The sequence below is a fragment of the Idiotropiscis lumnitzeri genome, chromosome 9, assembly GCF_059441095.1.
Source record: "Idiotropiscis lumnitzeri isolate Australia: NSW breed Sydney's pygmy pipehorse chromosome 9, RoL_Ilum_1.0, whole genome shotgun sequence".
In the NCBI taxonomy this organism is placed as follows: domain Eukaryota; kingdom Metazoa; phylum Chordata; class Actinopteri; order Syngnathiformes; family Syngnathidae; genus Idiotropiscis; species Idiotropiscis lumnitzeri.
In genome coordinates this window covers 13,102,910-13,125,355 of record NC_142399.1, presented here as the reverse complement: position 1 = coordinate 13,125,355, position 22,446 = coordinate 13,102,910, and the positions used below count along the sequence as shown (strand labels likewise).

At 43.9% G+C, this 22,446-nt stretch overlaps 2 protein-coding genes across 2 annotated transcripts; both read right to left on the bottom strand.

Annotated features, from left to right (window-relative positions):
* Positions 1-322: 322 nt before the first annotated feature.
* Positions 323-3,169, bottom strand: LOC148330311 (uncharacterized). The gene has a single exon (XM_088304499.1). The coding sequence runs from the start codon at positions 2,867-2,869 to the stop codon at positions 2,081-2,083; it is 789 nt and encodes a 262-aa protein (XP_088160625.1). The 5' UTR covers positions 2,870-3,169; the 3' UTR covers positions 323-2,080.
* Positions 3,170-4,353: 1,184 nt separating this feature from the next.
* kif11 (kinesin family member 11) lies at positions 4,354-20,553 on the bottom strand. The gene is made up of 27 exons (XM_088304498.1): positions 20,347-20,553; positions 20,087-20,162; positions 19,398-19,527; positions 19,222-19,319; positions 18,767-18,845; positions 18,502-18,687; positions 17,981-18,105; positions 17,811-17,901; positions 17,554-17,699; positions 17,376-17,472; positions 16,915-17,010; positions 16,181-16,269; positions 16,020-16,107; positions 15,642-15,715; positions 15,352-15,466; positions 14,747-14,818; positions 11,541-11,676; positions 10,800-10,972; positions 10,355-10,480; positions 10,118-10,273; positions 9,696-9,835; positions 8,988-9,148; positions 8,686-8,804; positions 7,762-7,984; positions 7,005-7,156; positions 4,757-4,867; positions 4,354-4,636 (listed from the first exon to the last, which is right to left on the bottom strand). Exons 2-27 carry the CDS (start codon positions 20,158-20,160, stop codon positions 4,526-4,528), a joined length of 3,168 nt encoding a protein of 1,055 aa, XP_088160624.1. The 5' UTR covers positions 20,161-20,162; positions 20,347-20,553; the 3' UTR covers positions 4,354-4,525.
* Between the last annotated feature and the right edge of the window lie 1,893 nt (positions 20,554-22,446).

Genomic DNA, 22,446 nt, shown 5'->3' with positions numbered 1-22,446 from the left:
ACACGTGTATTTTACCTAACTCTAAAAACCAAAACGTGTTTTATTTTCTCCATTTGTTTTGAATATCTATATAAAGTAGTATTGTATTGCATCTTTGGCTACTCTGCATTTTTTTAAAGGCTATACAATTTGCCTGCTTTGTTTTCTTGTAGATTTCGTTTCTTCAGCAGGTTGTAATTTTTTTTTAGTAACCGATTAGTACTTCGTACTACCAACCTGTATTATGAACAGCAACTTTGACATTTCTATGAAAAAAATGCATTGTAACGCACAATCTAATGGACAGAAAATTATGCACAATCTTCAGAAGAACATCTTGTCTTCAGAAAAACCTTTATTCAGCAACGTAACATTGTTTTAAACAAGCATAGCTAAAATGAGCACAGCAGCAAGACATACAATTGAGACAATAAAATGCCCCTGCAAGGTAATATTGCAGGACATCCATTGATTCCACTACAAAAAAATTATACCGTCTCAAATTTTGAGAAAAAAAACCCCTGACATACGAAAAGCCAGATTTGGTCTTTGTTTTGTTTGTTTTCCTTCTCTGGAGATTTACATCTAACTCGCATTAACTTTCACATTCGTCATTTAAAAAAAGTGTTTTCTTTACAATAAATGCATCCTCCAGTTAGAAATTAAAAAAAATAATCACTTTGACAAAAACTTCATTGATGGCCCAGTCCTAGTACTTGTGTACCTTCAACACATTACAATCAATGGTTTCGATATTTATTGTCATGACAAAGACACATCTCATCTGTTATTGCCAACGAGGTTCCGCTATAAACATTTTGGGTGTTCACATTCTCACAACTTTTTTTCCCCCTTCATTTCTTTGGAAACTAAAGAAAAAGGCTCCAGATTTGGATTCGGGGCCTTGGTGTATATATTGTGTATATTCGCATAGGTTTGTGTTTTCTGTATGTTTGCTGCTAATGTTATACATTAACGGCTACATTATGCCGCAGTCTCTATGTGACCTATAGATTTGCTGCTGTAACACTGCAAACTTCCCCAATGTGGGACTAATAAAGGCCATCTTTATCTTTGGTGGAAGTCTGCACTCAAAATGAATGCTTCACTTTGAGAAGTAAATGTTAGACACATGTAGGGCTATGTCAAACAGGGATGAACTAAAACATATATTTGATATGCGCAAAAAAAAGAAAAAGCGTTATTTTGCCAAACAGAAGAGTGAAATGCTAGACGACAGCCACCATAGCACATTGTGAAATGTGCTACATAAATAAAGTTGTATTGTATCTAATGACATTTCAACTTACATTGTGTCACAATTAACACTATACAAATTGTTTTATTTTCAATTTGCAGCCCGGCCTATTGAATCAGCGCAGATTTTACTTCAGTTTTCTTGACATCACCATGAAAACTCAATTTTCATGTTAGACTTTTGGGGTTTCACAATCAAACTATGTCCATTGATTAGACTCCAAATTTTCCGTGTCACAACTCAAGGTATGTACTTTGGTTGTGTGTGTTAGGAATTATATTAAACAATCATGATTCAAATAATTTGAAACAATTAATTGATAATTTAACAAATAAATAAGCAGGCACATTCTATGGACTACATCTTTAGTCCAGATCAACAGTGCCTGTTAGCTGGGACCACACAGTGCACTCCATTAAAACAAAAAATGCAAACACATTTTCTGATCAATATTGTGCTTGTGGAATGGGAGTTTGACAGATTAATTTATAACTTTTCATTCATCTCAGGCGACTGTCATTTTTTGGCAGTATCACCCTCCTGTGCTGTTGACTGAAATGGAAGATTATTAGGTTAAAAAAAAAGCCATGCCTGACCTCGCGACGCCCTGGGGTGGATACAAAACATTACCTTGATACATCGCTAAATTCTGATTCCACGAACGGAATAATCCCCACCGTGCGGTGTTTCGAAAATACATGCAACGTTTTCCTGCAAAAAAAAAAAAACTTTTAGTTTTCAAGTGGAACCAAACGTCTATCCGATCAGTCGAGTGGCAGGCAACTGAGCTTCGATTCCACGTCTTCGGTGACGACTTTGGTGATGGCGTGGCAAACTCGCCGGTCAATCGTGACTATTTAGCGGTCGTGTCACCTCCAAATTGGTCCCACCCGCGTCTCTGTTAGACTCTGTGATCTCCGCGTCTCTTCGGTGCTTCCGGTATAACATGATACCCAAAGGCGCGGCAGCCAGGGTCATGCCCACGCCCACGACAACGGCCGCGATCCCGCCCGGTCCCAAAACGGGCACGGGCTGGTCCCGGTAAAACGGGTTTGCGAAGGCTCGGCTCTCCTTCCGACCCAACGGGTTCTCCATGACGCAAAAGAAACTCATTATTGCGTCGGTCGTCCGGTCGATGATCCTGTTGCGTTCCCCCGCCATTTCTTTTCCGGGTTCGGTTCTCCAGTAATACGTTAGCGGCTCCATGTCGCTTGAGTTCCCGCTGCAGTGCAGCGTGCAGCTCTCAAACTCGTCGGAGCACGCCAGCGGCCTCTGGTATACATCCGGTACGGGTACTGATTCGATCACCTTGACAGCGAAGACAACGTCCAGCAGCACGTCGTTCAACGACAACGTAAAATCGCCCGTGTCCGTCTTGGCCACGGGCACTAGCTTCAGCACGCCGTTGCTCACGTTCAGGGTGACTCGCTCGTCATAGTGGATCAAATCGGTACCGTCCCACTCGGTGAGAAGGTTGCGGTACCGCTTCCATTCAATGTTCCGGATGGGTTCCGAGAAGTTAGGTCGCAGAGTTAGTGTTTCGCCCCTGGCTGTGTATACGTCCACGATTTTGCCAACAGCGGAGCCAACGAGTAACCACAAAAAAAGACACAAATAAGATTGGCGCTTCATGTTCCTTTATCGACACAGACGGAGAAAAAGGGTAACTTTGCGTGAACGGGCCAACTTCACCACTTCAAAGCCAATCCACGCTTTTGGATTTAGTGTCCGTGGCCCGGCCCGATGCAAATGGTCTCCGTTCTTATTTTCTCACGTTCAATAAAATTTCGGTAATCAATTTAAACTATTCAAATTGGACCTACCACGGGTACGCGCTACCTTGTGGAACACAAACGTCGTTGCTGTTTTTTTGTGTCCCAGTTTACAATCTGGCGCGACGAGGGCAGCACCACCATCGAAATCGAAAGTAACCACATGACTAAACAGGGTTTTTTTTCACGTGACCAAACGGTTAGTGTCGCTTCAATTTCCTTTCTTTACTTTGCGCATCTTGCGGTTTAAAAATACCAAATCTAAAATGCGATGATCAACATAAAGTCATAAATCTTTAGATTTGAGGGGAAAACAATTAGCCAGTATCCGGCCGGCACTCAGGCTGCCGCAACACCGATGCTCGGCTTGCTAAATTGCGATAGTGCTGTCAGAATTTTGTGTCGCCCCCAGCAACTTTTTTTTATATAGCCAGTATCCGACACTCAGGGTGGCGCAACACTGATGCTAGGCTTTCTGTAGTGTAGTTAGAATTGAGTGTCGCCCCCAGCAACTTGTTTTGGGATATTCTGAAATAGCTTCATAAAACGTTTTTCTCAGCCCACCTATAGCCTTGAAAGAGAAAAATATCGGAGAGTGCCATTGGCACTCAATGTGTTTCGTTTCTTTACTTTGTCTTTGATTCATCTTAAGTGTCATGGTGTGAGTGTTGTGCGTATCACTAGTCGGTGTCTATCAGAGCTAGGTCGTCCGTCCCTCCGGACACCCATTTTTGGGACGTTGAGTAGTGGCGGTGGGGGTGACAATAAAAAAAAATGAAACCTACCTGCGAAATGGGCAAATGTTAAAAATTGCCTTAGAACGCATCAAGAGTGTCGCTACCAACTGTGCGTACTTTCTTGCATTGGGCACAGTCGAAGAGAAGAAAAAATGCGACGAATACGGAGAAGTACACAAACACAACAGAGGAAGTCAAACCGTTAACCCACTTTGGTTTGATGACACATCACCATAATAAGGTAAGCAGATTTGAATATCAAGTTAGACAGCTCATTATCTTGAAATAAATGATGCTTTTTTTTGTCAGGGGCCGATCATTTATGAATAAGGCCAGAGGGTCGCAGCCGGGGGACTGACCCGCAAGAAAGGGTCAAGTACCCAGTGGTCAATAAAAAACATATTGGTTGTGTAATACTCCACAAGTAAAGTATAAGTATTAAATTAACCAACTAAAACGAAACAAATTCAACAGTCAATATATACTGAGGAAACATGTACTTGTTATCATATCGAATAACATCTCAAAAGTGAGTAAAAAGATGAGAATTGTCACACAGTGGTAGATAGCGTTCACGACCAAATTCATAACTTTAGTAAACAATGTATGAACTCAAATTACTTTTAATAAATCTGAACAACTCTTGCCCATTTCATAATAAAAAAAGCACAATTACAAGACACAAAAACATCTTTAAAACAACAGATTAAAATGGAACGATTGATGAAAGACAGAATGCTAACTGGCAGCTAAAAGCCACCATGGAAACACAGTTAAGTTTAATTCTGACAGCGCAGCGGGAGTTTGGACTTCTGCGGGGTGGGCCCGTCGCTGTCGCACAGTTTGGCCCTGCTGGGGACCTTGCTCTCTTTCTTGCTGGCCTTCTTTTGCTGGATCACGCACACAAATGAAGGCACAACAAATTCAAATGTTGATAGCGGACACACGCGGTGCCACCCGGACGGATGTGCAACACCATGCTGAACACAAGTCTGTTGCTGTGGGCTCACCTTGAAGAAGGGAAGGCGCTTGCTCTCATTGAAGACCAGGTTCTCATCAATGAAGGAGCCCTCGGTGGTCACGCTCTCGTTGCATATGCTCAGCTCATCCTCCAGGGAGCCCTGAACGCAGTACAGGATCAAGACTCGCTAACCAGAGGTGAGCATTTACATCTGTCCCGAGGGAAGGACCGTTCGTCCGTTCACCACTGATGGACTCCCGTTTTTGCTGACAACTGACTGGAACTTTGAAACAATGACTGAATAAGCACAGATGGAAGCAATTATCTGCTCTCCCCCTGGACTGCCACAAACCCGAAAAAAATAAATAAAGACGAGGCATTTTGGAAATGAGAAGCAGGAGTATGAGGGGTGATGGCACTTAACACCCAAAAATATAAATTCTTCTGTTTCTAAATGATCAATATTTCTGTGTCGTTACCCTTGTAGACTGATTTTTTGTTTTGTTTTAATTGACTGTTGTCGTGAGGATTGCGGCGACGAAATGTAATTTTGCGATGAAGGAAGAGTGTTCAAAATATCGATAAAGGAGTGATGGATCCGCAGATAGCGAATGATGCAAGTCGACTGCAGCCACTACCTACCACTGCCGCTCGCGTTACGTCAATGTTTGCGCTTGAGGGCCCTTGTTTCATGCTCAAAACTGGCAGGTGGGCCAGCTCTTTTGGAGGGAGAGTGTGTCTTTGTGTGTGTGTGCATGCTGACCCAACTTATGTTATGTCATTAGTTTGTGTGCCCCTATGTGACCTACAGGTTTATTTTGATAAGTCATACTTGTTTTTTTTGTTAAATTGCATAAGACAAAAAAAAAAAAGGTAACTGGACAGTGAGACCGCCAGATCCTTGTTAAATTCTTGCCGTCACCAAATTTATTCATGTGGAAATCAGATTTCCCACATTCAAATGAATTTAAATGCAATGTTATTCATGAGAATGGGGACCAGGCTTGACCACAAATAAATGCTAACTGACGTGAAAATTTGCATTAAAAACAATACATAAAAAGAATAAGCGTAAGCAGGTGTGTCTGGGATGAGTACACATGAAAATCTATAGAACAATGTCAAGCTGCACATGGAGTTCTAGGTTTTGTTTTTTTAATGGCAGTGCTGCATAAAACCTTAAAAATATTTTACTATAAATAAATACTGTATGTATGAAAGTATTAGATGGGGCATTGTCTAGTGACTGACATCAGGACCTACAGGTTGGCCGTTAAGTCTGCGTGCGAGTGTCAATGCAAGGCTGAACAATTTTAGGGGAAAAATTGTATTGCAATTTTTCTGACAGATATTGAGATTTTGATGTAATTTGAGATTTTCTTTACAATGTTCAATGACATTTACGCAAGTATGACAGAAAATTCCATTATAGCCTTAAAAACAATAAAAGCTATTACTACAATAATGCAAGGACACTAAAGAGGTTTTGTGAGGGGTTTCTTTCAGTTCTTAGTTTTTAAAAACTACTTTGTCAAGTATAATTTTGGATTCATGTGTGATTGTGTATATGAAAATGCATTTTTTTAAACCAAAATGCTTTGCATTTTGTACTAATGTACATATTCATTGTGCATGCATTTTATGTCAATAAAATCATTGTCCCTTAGCAAAGCTAAATTGATTAAAATATATTATTTGGAGACCAATGTGTAGATCACAAAACTCTGAGGTGCAAAATAGTGCAAAGATTATTAAGATAAATATTTAGTATACGTTTGACATCGAACGCCTTCATCATGATGACGTCAGCCGTTGCTGCGTTCCGGTCAGAGCGTCTGCTTAATTATTAATGTAGCCATGTCATGTCATCTTATTTTATGTTTAGATACACATTGATTGAAATACATTTTTTTCATAGCTGCTGGCTCTCCATCCTAACGCGGTTTGAGTCAGACTTCTGAGATTGCGATTTCGGTCCCAAAAAGCTAAATCGTTTATCCCCATCTACACGTGAGCTATGGCCTACAGAAGCTCCACAAATGTTTTCCTGTTGTATTAGTCCCATTCAATAAACCGCTGAAAGTGCAATGCTGAATGCGGCTCGGCTCTTTGCCCACATGCCAGGGCATAGTACAACCTTACGTGCCAAATTTCACTTTGATCACGTGGCTGCGTATCGCAAACTTGCCTGTAACTAGCGACAAAGCAAAAAAAAAAAAAAATGTGACCATGGAACGGCATTAAAGTGAAAGCTTGCATGTGTAGGAGCCATGGTATGATCGAAATTTGTGTTCCACCTGACTGAGCTTGTCGTGGTCGTCGTCGGACTCCTCGCTGGCGGCCTTCAGCTCGTCCTGTTGACTTCTCAGACTCTCAAGGATCTCCGTGCGGCTCCATGTCTTGGCCATCTGGCGTGGATACACAAAGTCCCGCCTCTGCGGCGTCTGACCTGAGGTCGGACAGTGACAGGTATCAATCTAAGGCCAACGGTGATGGGTGCCGTCGAGCCAGTCGATATGGCTTTCAAAAGATCATCTCAATTCTTTCTATCAAATTATTCTCAAAATCAATTACTTTAGATCATTAAGCTTTCACATGAAATTGTCCAAATCCTCAAAATTCTGGTAGAATCTGATATCTGTCGTCATCATTGAGCACAAACTGATTATGTTTGTGTTTTCTCAAATGAAGCCATTTGCAAATGTCTGCTTTTACGTCTGAAAACAATCAGCAAAATTGTCTGTTGCTTTTCTGCATGGGAAATTAAAAAGTCCTGTTTTCATTAAAAGGTTGTACATTAAAAATGTTTATTACAATTTTTTGGGGGATTAAAAAAAAACAAAAAAAACGAATTCTTAGTTATGGCCCTTATTCTTTTACCAAAAATCACTTTTTTGGGGATTTGCTTTATTTCTGTTTTATTATCAGCATAAAATATTAAAGAAATAAAATCACAGTAAAAATAAGCTCGAGAAACAAGAATTCAAATCATTTGCTAAATTGAATGTTTGTCGAAGGCCTGGTGAGCACAGTGCTGCGTGTGAAATGTTTTACCGGTGGGCACATCGTGACGCAGCTCCTCCTGCAGGAAGTTTTGGACCAGCCGGCGACAGGCATCCACCTGTACGTGGACCTCGGCCTCCCGCCAGTCCACGTCGGCAGCGTCCGAGGATGTTTGATTCTGCATGTTCTCCAGAGTCCGCTTCACTTCCTCCTGCAGGATCGTGAGATTCGCCTCCAAGGTACGAAGCTGCTCAGCACCGTATGTCTTCACGCTCTGGAGGAGGGACGGAGGAGGAGGACTGAGTGGAGAGAGACCACTTGGCATACGCAGCGTATTACGGCCAACCACAAATGCCTTGTTGCGTCAAATGATGAAAATGTCGTTTGGCTTTAGAAAACACACAGCTTTGGCTTGAGCATAAAAGTGCTAAGGTGACAAACAGTGGAGGAGGCCCTGGTGACACTGCAGGGGATGAAATAAAATCTAAATTTTGTGATTTTTTTTTTCCTCCCAATTTTTATTGCCATGCAATCGAATCTGCCCTGGGCCTTCACAAACAGTCGCGCGAGATGACTGTTTGCAATAAGACTCTTTTTGTGAACCAATCCCGTTTTAAATTCATCCTCACAGGGCCAGAACGCTGGCTCTCATTGAACGCAGCATTTTTCTGTCATGTGATTTGTTGTTGAAAGCAAGCCAAGTTTGACCAGCAAAACACATCTGTCGCCATCTGCACACATGAATGCTCTTAATATTTAGCCTCTCTGATGAGTATGATGCATTTTTTTATGTTGTCAAGGAAGCAGATAAATATTGATTATGAACAAAGCACATGTCATAGTTACGTGCTATGCTGTGCCTTTATGAGGACGTTTGTATAATTGTGTTGACCCAATAGCTGCGCACTTAAAGGGGATAAATTCTAATTCTAAGGCCTACATAGTACGAAAAGCAGCATCCGCCACCGCCTCTACCTGATTGAGGGTCTGCGCGTCGGCCAACTCCTCGGCTGCCAGTGACAGGCGTTCTTGGGCTCGCTCGTCAGCATGCTGCTCCAGTGCCAAGCTCCAGTCCTGGTCTCGTTGAAGTAAACCTGCACACACATGGAGACCATGGCCCATTTGGAACTCGTTCACGGTATAACGCATTATACCCTTGACTAAAATATCCACTCGGAAATCCGCTGTCATGAATATTACAGAATAGGCGAGTGAATCATTCAGTCTTTGTCATTCAAGTGTGACCGGGACGCAAGAGTAAGAACGGCCGCTCATACCCGACACGCTGCGCTGGAGCCGCTCGCAGCAACCAGCGGCCTCCTGCAGAGTCTGCTGGCACTCGTCAACGTTCAGTCGCAGTGTTGAGGCGAGGGACGAGGAAGTGGAGCACAGGAGATCCACCTGGGAGGACGCCTGAACCTCCACTGAGCTGCAGCCCCTGAGGAGCATAGGAGGCGAGCAGCCACATGATCAAGCAAATGCCACAATCCCTGTCATTCCTTCTTCACATTTTAAATTGGGGATAAATAAAATTGTGATTACACCATTTAAACAATTACAATAGACAATGATTAACTCATTCACAACCAGCCCAGTAAAAAAAAAAAAAGGATTTTGACGTATTTATCCGTCAATGGTATTGAATGAGTTAATATATGAATCATAAATTTGATTTATAAACATCTTACATATCATACTGTATATTATTGATATTTAAGCAGCTAAAGATGGATAATCAGACAACAAACCAATTCATCATTACATATCAAACACTTTTTCAATTGTGTATATTTGATTTGAGCTACAACAAAATCATCTTTTTCACATAAAAATAAATAGATAAATATAAATACAAAACAAAAAAAAAAGATTTTTGGGTTTCTCAACAGCCAATTGAAAAGGTAAAGAAGCAAAGACAGGCCGCTTGCTTATGCCCTTGCTGGAGCATTGACTGCTTGTCGCAGCAAACGATGGCAGCGGCTCACCTGCTGACGTTGTCTTGGAGGCTCTGAAGGGGCGTCTTCAGGGCTTCGGCGGACCAGTACAGCTTCTCGTAGTCCTTGTGTGACTCCATGGCCAGCAAGTTGAGCTGGTCCTGCATCATCTGGATGGTCTGCTTGGTCCCCTGGTAGAGGGAGTTCGGGTTGGATGCGCACATGTTGGCAAGAGACAACAGGAAGCAATATTATGCTGCTAAAATAAAATTGACATATGCCTTTTATTCTGGAAAGGATACTTCTCTAGTTTTTTTATTTTTTTTTTTAAATAGGACTATATTCTTGAAATAAGGAGAGACTATTCCTGCAATAATACACCCATTGTTTATTAAAAAAAAAAAAAAAAAAGCTTGCCGGCAAGCTAAACAATACAAACACAGGAGCAGAGAGGTTAGCAATGTATCCGTTACCTTCTGGTTCCTTTCCTGAGCTTCTCGAATGTGCTCCACCAGCTTGGCGCGTTCGTCCTGCAGGACGTTCATGTCGTGGACCGCGGCCTCTCGCAGTGACGCCAAGTCCGCAACCAGGCCGCTGAAGAACGTGCCCGTCTCCCTCATTGCTTCCGCCTGACGCAAGGAGGACCGCCAAAGAAGATGTGTTCAGCACTCAAACTTTTTAAAAAAAATTTTAACAGCAGATTTAACAACCTTGTCAGCAAGAGCTCGCTGCGCTTCCGTAGTGCTCCTGAGGGAGGCACTCAGCTCTCGGAGTACTGAAAGACCCATCAGAGTCTGAACCTGGAGGACATCCTCCATGTCTCGCTGGTGTTCCTCCTACGAACACAGTGGTGTGAGGGACCAAAAGCGAAAACGATACGGACAAAGAAAGAAGAGAACATATGAGAAAGTAAAGCATTGTAAAAGAAGGCAAAAGATCATGCCGATTGTGAGAAAAATGAGGGAAAAAACCCTGAGAAAAAAAAATTGAATAGAGTAAGAAAGCGAGCGAGCCACCCAAAAATGGAACGAATGACGAGTCCACGCATAAGTGTTTGTTGCCCAATGAAGACCGTGTGTGGACACAATGGCTGCTTCTCCGTCAAGCCCAAACTGCCCCAAAAACGTCTAATGGAAATGCGACCTGTGTGCTCACCAGGAGCTCCTTGAGGGCCTCCTTGTCCAGCTGATTGAGTTGGCGGTGGTGCTGCACACGCTCTTGCCAGCGCGCCACACCTTCACTCACCAGCCGCGCCACGTCGCCCAGCAGGCTCTCCACGCCACTCACTGCGCTCGTCAGTGCCGCCGCGTTGCCCGCCAGAACGCCATCTAAGACAGAGGTCACGTGACGAGAGAGTCACCAATCGCAATATGCTACAGCGAGTCAGGCATTTTGTAATACTGTTGCAATGTCCCGCATCACAACATCCCTTTCTAGTCATCTGGGAGTCAGATTCCGAATGCCGTCGCTGCTTTAGGACTCATTCATTTGTCCTCACTACAATGTGATTTTCAGTAAGAGTGGGAACGATAATTGTTTTTTCAATGCATCTTTTGTTAGATTAAAAAGAATTTACATCGATTCAGAGATATTAAAAATCGCTATTTAAAGTTCAAACAAAATAAATAAGTTTTGCTATTGGAGAAATTACAAGCTAATGTCATTGGCACTTTTGGAAATTTGTGTTGACGCACTATAGTAAAGGAGGTTGCCTTGCATCTTCAATAAAAGTCAAATTGTGAAAGACTGTATACATTTTTGTTCTTTGAGTTCTGCAATTGTTTTAAAAAAGTTATCATTGTTTAACATGGAGTATAAAATGCAAGCCAATGCAGTGTTGCATCAGAATCTAATCCAATCCAATCCAATCAAAGTTGGTCAGCACAGCCTCTGTACCGATAGCCCGCGAATAACTGCTGAGGACGTGTCGCTGTTTGTCGCCTTGCTGCTGGACGCTGCTCTGCACGCCGCTGAAGGCCGCCGTCATGCGCTCAGCAAAGCTCTGCTGAGCCGTCACGTTGTGCTGCTCCACCTGCACAAGCGGCAACACACAACGCCATCATGACATGGAATGAAAATAAGAAAGCTTGGAAGGCATCGAAATTTTACTTTAATCATCTGACCCAAGATACCACTAAATAAATGGAACGTCTATGGAAAAATGAGGCATCCCCCGGGAAACAATTCACCATAGAAAACCACAAAAGGCTTTGAACGTGAAGCACAAACAAGAGAGTCAGTGAAGTGCTGCTACTGAGGATGAAAAGTTGCAGAACGTGTTTCATGAAAAATGCAGCCAAGTGTGGGCCTTGTGAAATTTGAGATGATTGTGAAAATTAAATGAAGCATTCGGCATCCTTATTATAATGAATATGTTCTCTACACTAGGGCTGGGCGATTAACCGAAAATTTACCGTTACCGAAATTTATTAGAATGACCGACATCATTTTGCCCATGTCGGTAAATTCGGTGTCTAAAAAAAAAATGAAAAAGGAAAGTCTTTTCTGTCTGCGGCAATGTTCATGCCTCTTTAAGTCTGCTCCAGCGCATGTAGTCACGTGACTCAGGCGCTGTAGAAGAATGTAAACACAAGACGCGTTCGTAGCTGGCGATTCAAATTCAGAAGCGGCTGACACGGCTAAAGACGAAGTAACGTTAGTTGAAATTGGTCTTGTCGCGCTTGTCCCAAAAAGAAATTCGACATCTGTCGTTTGGAAATGTTTTGGGTTCCATAAAGACGATGTTTGCGCAAAAGAACATGAACTACAAAGTGCGTCGTAAGCACCTGAAACAGCGCGTCCAACCTTTTCTTTTTCACCACCCACAACACAACCATGCTGTTGACTTGGAGCTTGTGCTAAAAGTTCAAAGTGAGAAGCAAGGTTGGACAAGTGACAACAGCCCACTAACGGAGGCGAAACCATACGAGAGAACGTCTCAGTGGTGGACGGGATAGCCTAGCACATAGCTAAAGATAGAGCTCCTGAAGTTACAGTGGAGCGCACAGGATTTAAACGCCTCAGGAACGTAGCCGACAAGAGGTACGAAAATATTTGCCGCAAACAGCACTTCCCGATATGGACAACATCGGGACGGGAGCGGAGACATGTCGAGCATTTTGCATCCACATCCGACTTGTGGTCGAGTCGCAACATGCATCCCTGTTTGAGCCTGAAATGTGCAGTACATAGACGACAAGTGGCGACTGCGCACCGGAGTACTCGAGACGGCACATTTTACTGATGAAGCACACGCGTTTGTTTGGCACTGGCATTCCATTGATTTTTTTTTTTTTCATTTTATTTAGCATTTTGTTTACAGGCGACTAGTGCCTTTGCACATGGCATTATTTATATTGTTTACAAGATACCTTTACACAAATCTAAGCATTTGCAAATGGCATTACACCATCTCGGCACAATCTATTTGCAGGAAAAGATTTTGTGAGAGGTACCCTTTTTTTCCTGTTCTTTGTGACATTGTTCAAGTCATGCAAAGCAAGCTATTTTGAATGTTTATTCAAATGATTTTTGTACTTCTATTTTTCATTGAAAGTAATGTGTACCAGTTGGTCAATAAAAAAAAGCAGTTAATATGCATTTTCTGCATTTATTTTGATTTTGGTCCTCAGGGGGAATTTATCGTGCATTTATCGTTATCGAGGTAAAATTGCCCAATTTATCGCGATATTGATTTTAGGTCATATCGCCCAGCCCTACTCTACACACTAGATTTTTTTTCCATATCCACACCATATGAAGCCGTTATATAGTCTGCAATCTGAATGCAAAGTTATGAATCAGTTATCTAATTTTGTGGCCTTTAAAGCAATTTGGAGCTCACTTTATTCTTCAGTTCCATAAAGTGCTCTGGAATACACTTTACACACATTTTTGTTGTAACATAGTTTATCAACCTTTATTGATGCAAGCCGCGCACTTATTTGACATGGGGGAATTTACGGCACACCACTTAGCTAATCTCGTTGCACACTTGAGTACAATGACAATAAAGGGATTTCTATTCTATTCTATTCTAAGCGATTCACAAAGAGAACATATACAGGCTAATTGTGCCTCTTCAGTCATTTCTAGCAGTGGTCACCAAACCTTTTTTTCTGCCACAGACCGGTTCACACAAATCGATACATTTGTGGAACGGTGTCGGTACTAGATGCGATTGGCTTGCAAAATTGTATCCGGGTCCTTCGGTGGCCTGAGCGATGACGTCACGCTTTCATCACGTATTTCTCAAATATATGTCATTGCCTCTTATGTTTTTTCACCCCTGGCTGTTTTATTTGCATATTTTGAAATGTTCATTGAGTATGTTTGCACCTTCTTTGAGATGTCTGTCTGAAATGATGCTGCCGGGACAATGAACAGAAAAATAAAAATCCTTTTCCATTAACTTGACTCGTTTCGCCTCAAGTTATCAAAATGCTTCCATTCGTGCGACTTATGTGATCCATGTTAGCTTTCAACTTCTTCTGTTGCTTTTATAGTGAATGCAGAGTTACCATGTCTGAATGTGATGGTGCATTTTTTTTTTTTGCAGCAGCAGCAGCTATTCGTGGATTGTGTCCGGCCCGAACTGCGGTGCTTGATCCGTATGGATCACGGGTCAAAGATGATCCTTTGCACCACTAGTCACAAGACCATCATAGATGGATGGAACGGAGAGAAGCCTGTCACTTTTCAAAATGAACCTCAAATAATGAATAAACCAGAAATACTGCAAGTTTTCTCCCTCCAAATTGGCCTGCGGACCGGTAGTGAGGGACTTCTGATTTGGTGGAAGAGCATTTCATTGTCTTGCCTGTTATCTTTGTGGTTGGCATGGATAAAGTTATAAAAAAAACAAAAATAAAACAAAATAAAATAAAATAAAAAATAAATAAATTAAAAAAAAAAATCAAGTTATTAGAAAATAATACATTGTCAAAATAATTGACATTGGATAACCCTTAAGAATTTCATGACTTTTATTTATTTGGGTGCATCTCGGTTTAAAATGTTTTTTTCCAAAACTAAATGTTCATTTGACTCTTACAAAATCATCTAAGATGTCAAAAGTTGCGTGCTAACAGTGTTGGCATTACCTTCTTTTTCCTGTCCAGCTTGGCGTGCAGACCGAAGACGTCGCTGGTGCTGGCGTCTGCGGTACTCAGCAGCTTTACAAACAAAGGCAACAAAAAAAAAAGTAAAGAACCTGAAACGCTAAAAAAACGATTGTTCAATCAATATCATAGAAATTGTTAAAAAGGTTATTTAAAACATTTTTTTTAAACAAGCTACGCTTAGATGAGCAGTGCTAGTCATGGACCTGGATGTGACTATTTTACACATAGTTTGTTTTAAATCAAAACTTAGCGCAACATAAATGTGTTAAATATGACACATTCAACTACTGGTAACAAACATGGCATGTTACATGCATTTTGTCATGTCATCTCTATAATTTTTTTTTTTTTTTTAAACAATCTATTTTCAGATAACGCCCACAATTGCTATGGAAAACGGACTAGGCCAGCCAAATAAGGATTTGGGATGGACATTGCCTGTTTATTTTTGTTTCTTTAAAGTAAGTCCCCCACTTTCACATTGTTAATTAATTGCGGGTAAAAAGGCATCTTGTGGCCTGAATGACGCTAAAGACATTAGCTGTCAATCGCTGTGTGACGTGGTATGAGGTCAGAGGCGAGACCTGCGTGGCGGCGTTGTAGAGATTCTCCTGGGCCGAGTGCAATTCACCGCTGATGAACTCCTCCTCGGCCAGTTTGTCTTTGGTGGCCTCCAAGTCTCGGCTGGTCTCCTCCAGTCTATGCAATGGACAGACACACGTGAGATGCTCGGGATTCAGGCCATTTCTTCCCAGGGCACTGAATTCATCGCAACTGGACCGTTGCGGTAACGCGCTCGATTCAATGCGCTGGGAGTTTCTGAGTTGATGGTGAAGGCGTCTGATTGGTTGTCGGTAGGCCAAAGGATGCTCACCTCTGACGCTTGTCGTCCAGCTCGACGGCACACTGCTCCAGTTTAGTTTTACTGTCCACAAACAATTCGCTCACCTGCATGCACATGGCCACATACGATAATCTGGATTAGATCAGGAATTACATCACATGTGATTGTTACCAATGTTGAAATTATTGTTCAGAAGTCTGAGGAAACCCAAAACTGCATTATAACTAATGTACATAAAGCAAAAAAGAGCAATGACATGGCAGGAATTTTTCTCCCCTACCACCCACCCCCACTATTGTGACCATTACTAAAGCGTTTTACAGCAGACGTCTTTAAACAGGAGCAAATAAGCAACCCGGATTAAAACATTACCAAGTCCGAGTACATATGTTGAACGAGATCGTCTACCTTCTTTAGCTCGTCCTCCATGACGGCGATGCGTTCAGTGTACTCTAGGATGTTTTCGTTGTTAGCGGTGACCTGTTCCATCATGCTCCTGAAACGAACAATTTCTCACAACTTGCTCTCTCTGTCATGCACACACGCACAGACGACACGCCGGCACGTACGTGTAATTCTCCGACGACAAGTAGACGCCATTTTTGTCCCTGGCGGCGGCCAGATCTCGTTTCAGGCGCTCGATCTCCTCCGTGTATTCCTGAGCGTTGACAAAAAGACAACAGCCGTGGTGAGTGTCCGTCCGTATCTATCTACTAAGGCTGTAAAGATCCATCGAAAATCGATATCGATTTAAAAGTATGCATCATGTTACATTATCTAGAGCCGCTCTCCAATATCTCTGCTGCAAAAAAACTGCATACACACAATTTCTTGTCTGCAACGCACATGCGTTTGGGCATTAGTGGTATTCTGAGTCATTCGTGACGCAAAACAGAAACATTGAGGGTAGCACTTACAACTGCAATTCTTATGAAATGTGCTATGAAAATCAAGTTGGACTGTAATTGAGTTTCATGGCTAACCAGTGTTAGTAACAGATTCAGAATGTGATTGCATTTTATAAACTGACTTCATACAATGTATACCTTTCATAGCAGAACGGCGGTGATGAACGAGCATCTAAAAAAGGAGCATTTCGCGGCTGAAGCCCGATTTAATTTCTGACACGAGGACACGCATAGCTGGAAGCTAGCTCTTGTTACCACACATAGGCTACCGTGAGCATCTGATGAAATGTCCTGTTGTGGTACGCTAACAGTGTAGCCTCTATTGTGGACTATGGCAGCATCAGTTATGATAGGATGTTTCAGGACGGAAATGGTGTGCGTGGCGCGTGCCTCACCTTGATGAGCGTCCTCTTGGTGAGCCTCTGGTTCACCTCAGGCTTGTTCATGATGTTCTTGGCCCTGCTGGCGTATTCCAGCGTGCTCAGAGTCTCCTGCACAAAGGCAAATGCATGCTCGGGATCACAATCTATGCACTGTTGAAATTGGAAAGCAGATGACTGATAATTGATTTTGTGCATTTGAACGAAAAAAGGACCAACAGATAGAGCAGTCCCTTGACTTGCGAACAGGGCTGAATGATTTTTGGAAAAAAATTATATGGCGGTTTTGATTTAATTTGTGATTTTCTTCCAAGCTGTAGAGAATCTACTATCAATAGCCCAACCAATCAAAAACAATCACTCATTTAATAGATTCTTTCTTGGCCTAATAGTGCAAATAATGAATTAGAGTCCAAGTCCCATATCATCATCTCAGTATTGTTTTTTTTTTTTAGTGCATGGTGGGAAGAACTCACCTCGAGGTTACTCGAGGACGGCGACACAGTGGCAATGATGGAGGTCTTGGTGCGTCCACCCAGCGAGTCTTGCAGGATGCGCGTCAGCTTTGACTCTCTACAGGAAGTTGGTCAGCAACCACGTCGTCAATGTCATGTACATCTTGGATGTGTGCGTGTGCGTGAGTGCGAGCTGCACCTGTACGGGACGTGAGGTCTCTTCTCCACCAGAGCCGTGATGACGCGGCCCAGCGTCAGGAGCGACTGATTGATGTTTCCTGCTTCCCGCGCCCGCTTGTCTACGGCGCCGGAGCGGCCGATGTTCTCGCTACCCGCGAGGTCCACCTGGGCCAGACCCAATGTAAAATGACACCAATCGAGTTTGGCACATTTTTGATTTTCATGGCAGTTTCCTAACTTCCGGTCACTGGATCATTTGGTGAAAGTTTGTTTTACCAGGTTAAGTTTTCCGATCTTGACCAGCTCTTCGCCATCCAGCGTCACCTCCTTCATGTGGATGGTAACCGAGAAGACCGAATGCGAGCGGCTGCACACAAGACAAGAAATGTGAAAGTCGCAAGTCCGCACAAAAACTTTGCAGAATCAAATACGGATCCGTGTCCTACCTGGAGTAGGCGTTCATGAGCGTGGAGGCCGTCCTCCTCTTGGCCGATCCCCTCTCCAGGATCAGATAGACCTCATCTTTGTTGTGGACTGTCACCTCCTCCAGACCCTTGACCACCACACCGCGCTGCTGGCACCACAATAATTTAGCAAGTCGCCATGTTTCAAATCCACAACCTGCAATTCTTTCTTTCAGGGTTAGTTTGACGGAAAACTTGAGCTGGGCGTGGCAGTAAACAGACACCTTTTGAAAAAAGCTTAACAATCTGACAAAGTGATGCTTGTTAAGTAAGTAAAGTCAAGATTACTGCCGCCATTCGAGGCTCTGAGATAAAATTTTGGCCTGATAGTCAAGGCAAAATTGGCCAAGCGATTTCTCCTCTCTTGAAAAGTTGTGTCACTAGCAGGAGCAGAAGAAGCAGCAATTGTTGGTGTTGTACCAGTCGAGGATCTGCATCCCGCTGTGGCCAACAACAGTTCCTGTGCAAGCAACTCCCCAGTGTTGTCGGTGTGGAAAAGGCACCTTGTTCCGCGGGTCGTCAAAGAGCTGCAGCCGCTCGTTGACATCCTCGCTCGGGCTGAGCAAGTCAAAGAGCTCCTCGTTGTAGATCTCCAGCAGAGACACTTTGACGGAGAACTCTGTGCCGTTCTCGGACAGCTTCTCGAAGATCTGGTGGAGGGTTCTGGGAATGATGCCGGCCAGGGGGTCCTGCGGGCGCAATGAGAGACAAGCAGTCAGGAGATGTTTGTGGAGCGCTGTCACCTGATTAGAGACGCATCCAACTTGCTTCTTCCCAGGTGAACTGCTCATCCGGACTTCGCTCTCCCTCCATAGTGAACGTCTTTCCCGTTCCTGTCTGACCATAGCTGCAACGCAAAACCCAAGAAGAACGTTCAGCTCCACCAAGAATTCGCAATGTCTCAATTGTAACAATTCTTTGATTCTATTGTAAATGAAGAGTTATTAAAATGATTGTGCGTGTTAATATTGAGAAATAAAAATCCACCTTTAAAATATGAAGTTGAATGTGTGATAGACGTCAGTGAGGCAGTTGAATGAGGGGGAAAAATTAAATACTAATATATTTCATCACAACATAATTCAAATTGCAATATACGGCCAATTTTAGAAAAGCACTGCCATAAAAGCAGGCATTTCGGGCCGCAACTTCTCAACAAGCCTGTGAAATACTAGAGGGACTACCTAGCGTGCATGGGTGGGTGTGTCCGTGTGTGTACTGACGCAAATATGGTGCAGTTGTAGCCCATGATGACCTCGTCCAGGATGGGACACACCACGCTCCGGTACACGTCAATCTGCTTCGCGGCAGGGCCAAACACCTGTGGGACACCAACAACATCAACAACACTCAAGTGCTATCAGCAGAATGTTAGTGAGAAGATTGCAAATAAACTGACCATATCGAAAGTGTACGTCTTCCTGGACGCCTTGTCATTAACGCCACCCGTCCTCACCAGAACTTCCTTCCTGTTCGGATCGCAGTCAATCACGTTGTATGATGACTTGCGCTCCATCGTGTTGAAAGGTCTGAAAGGAAACAAGGTGCACGCAAACCTTTCAGAAACGTTTGTCTGCCTTCAATGTTACGCTGCAGAGTTTTACTGGATCAGGAGAAGGTCAAATTGAGGTTAACTGTAAATGGATGGATTACAGGCTCGTTCAAGAATTTCATCACAGAAGCAGATATCGCAACTTTTTGGAGTAGTCTGTTCCTAAAAGTGGGGAAACCCTGACTTGCACATAACGTCCATACAGTACAATCAAGAAAAACATTTCAAGTCAAGTGGCGTGAAAGAGTCAGAATCAGAAATCCCTTTATTGTCATTGTACAGTGTGCAACGAGATTAGAGAGCTCCCCTCTCCAGTGCAGTACAACAATATTTAATCAAATATATAATTTAGATAAATAGAAGAATAAATAATGAGTAATGCTAAAAAGCGTAAACAATGACTGGCTGATTTTCCCCATCCAAAATCTAAAATATCGCAGCATCTGTCTTGACATTGTTTTCGAATGGCAAGGCAAGAGAATAGCACACAGCTTTGACAGACGCAGGACTGACACGAAAACGACGACCAGGATTACCTGCATCTGACGACCACTTGAATGTTTCTTCCCTTTTCGTCCCGTTTGACTGCACTCAGGTGATTTGAAGCCATGACTGTGTCGAGACAAGACAAATTTCGTAAACATGAAACACTCCCAGTACCAACAGACAGACGGACGGACGTGCAGTGTCTGAGCTCCACTAGCTTTACTAACAGCAACACTTTTAGACGGAGCACACAAACACAAACTAGCGACTGTGAGCCTCTCAGGCCGAAGCAGACGAGCTCCAAACTTACCGAAGGCCTTTCTCAAAGATCCACTCCGTCAGCTGTTGTGCTTTTTTGAGGGGGTTTTGTGGGTTGTGTACGTTCTGCTGACTTCGATCTCGTTCTTGACGCGTTGAAAAGTAAGCTAACGTAGTGGCGCTCAAACGGCATCAGAGATTTCGAAGAGTACGTTTTAAATTTCCTTCAGCCAATCACAGAAGAGGAAGGCTCGACAACCCTTGCTATTGGGCGAGGCAGACATGTGACTGCTCCCCGTAAAACATAACGCGAGGTTTAAACAAATTCAATCCAACGTCGTTTTCTTCTTTTTTCTATAATACTACTAATAATAATAATATATTAAAAAAATTATGTACAATGATGATAATAATTTTATCATACTTTCATAATGCTAATAATAATATATAAAATTATAGTTATTATTATTATTATTATGATTATTATTATTATAGGGAAGAGAGCAATTTAAACATTGGAATATTCATTATTTATAACAGTCCTCCATCCATCCATCCTTTATCCGCCGCTTATCCGGGGTCGGGTCGCGGGGTCAGCAGCTTCAGCAGGGAAGCCCAGACTTCCCGCTCCCCAGCCACATCTTCCAGCTCTGCCGGAGGGATGCCCAGGCGTTCCCAGGCCAGCCGGGAGACGTAGTCTCTCCAGCGTGCCCTGGGTCGTCCTCTGGGCCTCCTGCCAGTGGGACATGCCCGGAACACCTCCCCTGGGAGGCGTCCAGGAGGCATCCTAAACAGATGCCCGAGCCACCTCATCTGGCTCCTCTCTACGTGGAGGAGCAGCGGCTCGACACTGAGTCCCTCCCGGATGGCCGAGCTTCTCACCCTATCTCTAAGGGAGAGCCCAGACACCCTGCGGAGGAAACTCATTTCGGCCGCTTGTATCCGAGATCTTGTTCTTTCGGTCACGAACTCCCCGTGGGACACGGTCGAACGCCTTCTCCAAGTCCACAAAACACATGTAGACTGGTTGGGCGAACTCCCATGCACCCTCAAGGACCCTGTAGAGAGTGTAGAGCTGGTCCACTGTTCCACGGCCAGGACGAAAACCGCACTGCTCCTCTTGGATCTGAGATTCGACCTCCCGACGGACCCTCCTCTCCAGTACCCCTGAGTAGACCTTACCAGGGAGGCTGAGGAGTGTGATTTCTCTATAGTTGGAACACACCCTCCGATCCCCCTTCTTAACAAGGTCTGCCAATCCAGAGGCACTGTCCCCGATGTCCACGCAATGTTGTAGAGGCGCGTCAACCATGACAGCCCCACAACATCCAGAGCCCTAAGGAACTCCGGGCGGATCCCATCCACCCCCGGGGCCTTGCCACAGAGGAGCTTGTTAACCACCTCGGTTACTTCAGCCCCCGAGATAGGTGAGTCCACCACGGAGTCTTCAGGCTCTGCTTCCTCAAAGGAAGGCGTGTCGGTAGGATTGAGGAGGTCTTCGAAGTATTCTCCCCACCGACTCACAACGTCCCGAGTCGAGGTCAGCAGCACCCCATCTCCACTATAAATAGTGTTGGTGGTGCTCTGCTTCCCTCTCCAGAGACGACGGATGGTGGACCAGAATTTCTTCGAAGCCGTCTGGAAGTCGTTTTCCATGTCCTCACCGAACTCCTCCCATGCCCGAGTTTTTGCTCCGGCAACCACCGAAGCCGTATTCCGCTTGGCCAGTCGGTACCTGTCAGCTGCCTCCGGAGTCCCACAGGCCAGAAAGGCCCGATAGGACTCCTTCTTCAGCCTGACAGCATCCCTTACCGCCGGTGTCCACCAGCGGGTTCGGGGGTTGCCGCCACGACAGGCACCGACCACCTTATGTCCACAGCTTCAATCGGCTGCCTCAACAATGGAGGCACGAAACATGGTCCACTCAGACTCAATGTCCCCCGCCTCCCCCGGTACGTGGGCAAAGTTCTGCCGGAGGTGGGAGTTGAAACTCTTTCTGACAGGGGATTCTGCCAAGCGTTCCCAGCGGACCCTCACAATACGTTTGGGTCTGCCGGGTCGGACCGGCATCTTCCCCCACCATCGGAGCCAACTCACCACCAGGTGGTGATCAGTTGACAGCTCCGCCCCTCTCTTCACCCGAGTGTCCAAA

What these genes read in the sequence shown, in the direction of transcription:
- LOC148330311 (XM_088304499.1), bottom strand. Translation starts at nt 2,869, where the DNA reads ATGAAGCGCCAATCTTATTTGTGTCTTTTTTTGTGGTTACTCGTTGGC.
- kif11 (XM_088304498.1), bottom strand. Translation starts at nt 20,160, where the DNA reads ATGGCTTCAAATCACCTGAGTGCAGTCAAACGGGACGAAAAGGGAAGA. An exon ending in AGCTGGACAGGAAAAAGAAG is followed by an intron (nt 11,677 to 14,746) that starts GTAATGCCAACA and finishes CCGCTTGTGCAG; the next exon opens with GTGGAGCAGCACAACGTGAC. An exon ending in CTCCAAGACAACGTCAGCAG is followed by an intron (nt 9,149 to 9,695) that starts GTGAGCCGCTGC and finishes TATGCTCCTCAG; the next exon opens with GGGCTGCAGCTCAGTGGAGG.